The sequence below is a fragment of the Rhagoletis zephyria genome, unplaced genomic scaffold (assembly GCF_001687245.7).
Source record: "Rhagoletis zephyria isolate East Lansing unplaced genomic scaffold, Rhagoletis_zephyria_1.1 Rzeph_scaffold_00058, whole genome shotgun sequence".
Classification (NCBI taxonomy): domain Eukaryota; kingdom Metazoa; phylum Arthropoda; class Insecta; order Diptera; family Tephritidae; genus Rhagoletis; species Rhagoletis zephyria.
The window spans coordinates 32,038-37,222 of record NW_016157142.1 but is presented as its reverse complement, the minus strand read 5'-3'; the positions used below and the strand labels follow the sequence as shown (position 1 = coordinate 37,222).

At 36.0% G+C, this 5,185-nt stretch overlaps 1 protein-coding gene across 2 annotated transcripts; it reads left to right on the top strand.

Annotated features, from left to right (window-relative positions):
• Positions 1-2,524: 2,524 nt before the first annotated feature.
• Positions 2,525-4,087, top strand: LOC108369448 (dual specificity mitogen-activated protein kinase kinase 4-like). 2 transcript variants are annotated; one of them, XR_001848512.1, is made up of 3 exons: positions 2,525-2,704; positions 2,834-3,594; positions 3,920-4,087. XR_001848512.1 is itself a non-coding variant. In XM_017624556.1 (2 exons), exons 1-2 carry the CDS (start codon positions 3,454-3,456, stop codon positions 3,974-3,976), a joined length of 198 nt encoding a protein of 65 aa, XP_017480045.1. In that variant the 5' UTR covers positions 2,792-3,453; the 3' UTR covers positions 3,977-4,083. The 2 variants fall into 2 exon arrangements, 1 of the variants encoding a protein (XP_017480045.1); XM_017624556.1 differs by lacking the exon at positions 2,525-2,704 and having other exon boundaries at positions 2,792-3,594; positions 3,920-4,083.
• Positions 4,088-5,185: the final 1,098 nt, after the last annotated feature.

Here is a 5,185-nt window from a genome sequence, read left to right as displayed (position 1 = left end):
TCTTGTTGCGGCAAATACGTCTCGCTTCCCTCTTCAGATCCCTATAGCGGTCCCACATAGCGCGCGTTGCGCCCGATCGCAGCGTGGCCCTGTAGGCGGCATCTTTTTTCTCTGCAGCTTCCTGACACTCCTCATCGTACCAGTTGTTCTTTCGGGCTCGCATCTTTTTAGTAGCTTTTTGCAAAAAGTTGCTTTGCCATACTTATTTACTACTTAACATGAGTTTTAGCAAAATATTTCTGATTATGAAGAGTATCTATTCCAAAAGAAAGCAGGTGGCTTCTCTCTATGGTGAAAACATTTGCATTACCGGCAACGAACAAAACGTTTTCACCCATGAATTTTATTGCCGAAATTGAACAAGGTATCCAGGCACTAGACGATGAAAGAGAAAAGGACATGGCGAAAAGTAACATAGCAATGTAACTACATGGGTACAAAAGCAAACTTACAAATGACCCAAAAGAAAAATTTAAAAAAACCACAAAAATTATTAGGGAAAAATAACAATATAACTAGTAACATTTAAAAACAAAGAAATATTGACATCAAACAGAAACATCAATTGACAAGCACTGCAGCTACAGCTCCCAGACTATATGGCCTTCCAAAGATACACAAATAAAATACTCCTCTTAGGCAAATTTCTTCTTCAACAAATGTACCTTGCTACAAGCTTTCTAAATTCATAGGAAAACTCTAAACCACTAATTTCCAAAGAATATAACATCAAAAAATTCATTTGAACTCAAAGAACGGCTAAAAGACATAAAAATCGAAGGAAATGAAATCCTTATATCTTTTGGTGCAGTGTCCCTATTTACCAATATTCCCGTACAACTAGCAATGAATGCAATTATGAAGCAAGGGCCGTGCTTGGAAAATCATACAAGCCTTTCAAGAAAACAATTTTTAAGTTCTTTGGAATTCTGCTTACGGGACAGCAACTATTTTGTTTGTGATGGTACGTATTACCAACAGGTATATGGAATGCCAATGGGAAACCCTCTATCGCCGATTGTAGCAGATATTGTTTTGGACAAAATACTAGACATTGTATTGTAAATAAAACTGACGTGGACGACTGAGGTTTAAGAAAAACAAAAATTAGCCTTCCTAGACATGGAAATATACAATATAAAAAAAAATTTGTTAACAAATTGGTATACTAAAGATGTAGCTTCCTCCAGAATGATTAATTACCACTCGAATCACCCCTGGACGCAAAAGAGGAACACTGCTGCAAAATGCAAACAACAGAAATATAAATAACATATTACACAAAAACGGGTACCCTAATAATGTCATAAATAAGCATATAGCAACAACAACAAACAAACGAAAGTAAGGCATGAGCATTGAAGCAGTAAATAAATATGAACGTAAAAAATTCGCGGGAGTCATATCTATACATGGATTAACGGATAATAAAACATTATACAAAAACATTCGAAACGCAAATATAACCCTTTCCGGTCAAATCCGTCCCTGATGAATACTAAAATTTTTCCTCTTAATTACGAGGTTCATAGCGCCTCATTATAATAAAAGTAAAAAAATATTCAATTAGGGCTACCTCAAATTTGTGCAATATATTGTACAAAAGTCCGCAAAGGGGTAAAAGCGCTCAAGAAAACTCAATAAATATTTCACTACGGTTGGCGGAATAAAACTTTTATTTCATTGAAAATGAACTTATTTATGTATAAGTTGGAATAAATATTTTAAATCTTTCTAAGTATCTTTAGTTAAAATTTGCATTAAAAATTTTAAATTTTTCTCCATGATTAGAGAATTATATAAGGAAATTTTGAAAAATTTCAGATACAATTACAATATAAAATACAAATGGCCCGTTTTAATAAACCTTCCCGGTTTTTTTGTAAATTACCAAAACTTGCGTGTCACTGGAATTTTATAAAATAGTCTATTTTTAAATTAAATTCTAAAAATATTTTTGAAACGTTTTCGATTTTGAAATTTATGTTAGCTATTCGGGACATTCCAAAACTTCAAAAAGTTTAATTTGTTTTCAAAAATATTAATAAGATTTTTAATAGCACTCTTCCAATGTTACAAAAAATTAAATGTAGATAATATATTGTACAAATGCAGGGAAAGGGAGATAACCTTTGCCCACAGAACAAACTACACACTAAGCACAATTTTCAGCAAACCAAAAGACAAAATCAACAAAGAACAACAACACAATAGGGGTATTCTCCGAATCGAGCAAAGCCATTGCACGTAGCACGGATTGCATAACTTGCAAACACACAACAACAAAATACATGGGAAACAACCTTTCCTATCGCTGCAAAATATGCAACGTCAAAACCCATGTATATGTTTGGCAAAAGAGCAAAGCAAGATAAATGCGACCCTGTGCTAGATGTTTTGTTGTTGGAATTGCTACATATTTCTCTCATTCCTCTCATCTCGCTCACTTCATTTTTTTTTTTGCTCTCTCTTGTTATTGTATTTGATCATGGTACAATAAACAGGTAGCAGCATTAGAGCGAATACAACAAACACATGCATTTTGTTGTTGCTTGAGGTCCATAAAGTGTCAAACAAGAAATGTCAAATTTGCCGAGTTTGACAATTGAAGAAAAAAGCAAAATGGCCGGCAAGTCAAGAAACGTCAAATTTGCTGAGTTTGACAATTGAAGTAACAAGCAAAATGATCGGCAGAATCAGAAACGTGAGTACAAAAATTTGTATCTTAAATTTATAAGGTTTCCAAAGGAAATTTCAACGGTCTGCATTGGCAGCTAGATGCACAATATGACCAGCAACATTATTAACTAATAATTCTTTCATTATTTTGTAGTTACGAGCGTTGTGGAGCAGGAACAACAAATGTGCCCACCAACATCTTTTGACCGGTGCATCTGCGGATCTTACTTCATCCATTGCTTTTGCCAACTGCTGTATGTGGAAAAATCGAAAAGGATCACACCTGTACTTGTACCTGCACCACGGACGACGCCAACCACCTTCAATTTCATCAACTCAGTCTGGTTCAGCTTCGTCCAATTTTTTTTATCGTTTGCTCCAGTTCCTCTTCACACAATTTAGTGTAACGTTTCTGCCCGCCGCCAGCACCAGTAGCAGTACCAGCACCAACAATCAAAGAAAATATGTAAACATTTTGTTTGCCGGTTGGAATAATTTAAGGCACATTTATTTGACCAGTAAAGAGTTTACATCAGATGATTTAACTGATATAGGTGAAATTGGTCGGGGTGGTTTTGGCACTGTGAACAAGATGATATTCAAAGTAGGCAAGGCAATGGCAGTGAAACGCATACGCTCCACATTCGATGAAAAGGAACTGAAGCAATTACTTATGGATTTGGAAGTGGTGATGAATTTAAACGCCTGACCCTATATAGTGCAATTCTGTGGAGCGCTATTCATAGAAGGCGACTGCTGGATTTGATAAAATTAATGGATACCTCGATGGACAAATTTTGTAAATACATTTACGAGTGTAAACAGCAGCGCATACCCGAGTGGATACTTGCAAAAATTACGGAGGCGGAGTCAATTGCGGAGACTAAAGATGCAGGATGTCGGCCGTACATGATGGTGAGTTATAAATGGAAAATGTTTAGTTATTTGTACAACGATTTGGGGTGGGGGAGGAGGGGGTGGTGGCATGGCCCCCAAACCTTCCCCTTAAACGAAAGAGAGTTTTTTATATTGACAGCTCACCTCGGAAATATGCACAAAATACTATATTTCAAACCGAAATTATTAATAAAGTAAAGGTTTTTTGATTCGGGTCTTGCGTTTGGGTACAGCAGCCTAAAATCGTTCTACAAATAACTAAACCGTGCCCTTATAAATTGTTTTTGTAGCTTTGTTGTGCAAAACTATTTTCAAATTCATTAATGGCTAATATATTTTCCAGCCGGAACGCATAGATCCAGAGCGCGCTAAGGCTTATGATGTGTGGAGTGATGTGTAGTCGCTGGGCATATCGTTGATGGAAGTTGCTACCGGAGTGTTTCCATATCCTATATGGGATTCGGAGTTCGAGCAGTTGTAGTATTGAATTTGCAGTTGGTAATTTTAAGGTGAGCTGCCAAGATATTCAGCAGGCGTGACAATCCTTGTTATTTTAAGACATGCATAAATGATATAGATATCAATTTAGCTGTAGATTTTCTAAGAATTCTCATGCATTTGTTCCAGGTGGTGAAGGGTGATCCTCCACGCTAGCAGAGAGTGCGTTCAGAAATGCATCAAGCCAAAAGCATCAGTAGCTTTTATTTCTAAACTATTATTGTCCTATTTTTGCAGCTAAGTTCAAACTCGGCTTTTTTCCGTGGTTGCCCATATTTGACATTTCCATCAATTAGAGTTAAGAAATAACCGAGACTGATGCTTTGGCTTGATCCATTTCTGAACGCACCCAGAGCTGGGAAAAAGCAATTATTACAAATATATTCCATTTAAAACATTTTCGATCTCTTTGTGAATATTTTTGTGGCCCTAAAAAGGGCCTTTAGTGTGTCCAAGCATCTTTAAAAAAACCATCTCTTTGTAACATTTTGCGGCTCTAAAAAGAACCTGCAAAATATTAAGTGTTTACCTGAAATTAAATAAATTTATATGATTTATCAAATTGTAAATGGTTTCAAAGCAATTTAGACATTTATTCATCCGAATTTAGAGTTATTAAACATTAATAATTTTTTCTGAGAATGCACTCACCAAAAGCAAAAATTATTGGCAGCAAAATTTTTGTATTGGACTGCTGAAATAAAAATAAAATGTATATTTATTTAACATAACTAAATCTCTTTAATTTACCAGTTCAGAGTGTTATTTTACTCAGTTTCTTGTATCGCCCCACCCTCTCCTTTGCTTTCTGCTCCTTGAGGCGTTTATTTAAATGGCGAATGCGAAAAAAGATGCGGCACTTGAAAAAAAACATTTTACATCTTCAGGAAGGTCGACGTGTGTGCTGTGATCCAGCAAGCGCTGTTTGATACTTTTGCAGTGTAGGATTTCCGATAAGTTCAACTTATGGAATACCGTTTCCAAACACTGCACGCTACGGAGGAAACTGGGTGAGGGTTTCTTCAAAAATCCCTTGGAGATTTGATCCACCCAAGTAAATGATGCATTGCTGTGGTCCTCATATTCGTGTAGATGCTGCTTTCGGATTATA

Coding starts and splice junctions, on each gene's coding strand:
- LOC108369448 (XM_017624556.1), top strand. CDS start 3,454: ATGGATACCTCGATGGACAAATTTTGTAAATACATTTACGAGTGTAAA. Junction 3,595..3,919: donor GATGTCGGCCGTACATGATG/GTGAGTTATAAA, acceptor TATATTTTCCAG/CCGGAACGCATAGATCCAGA.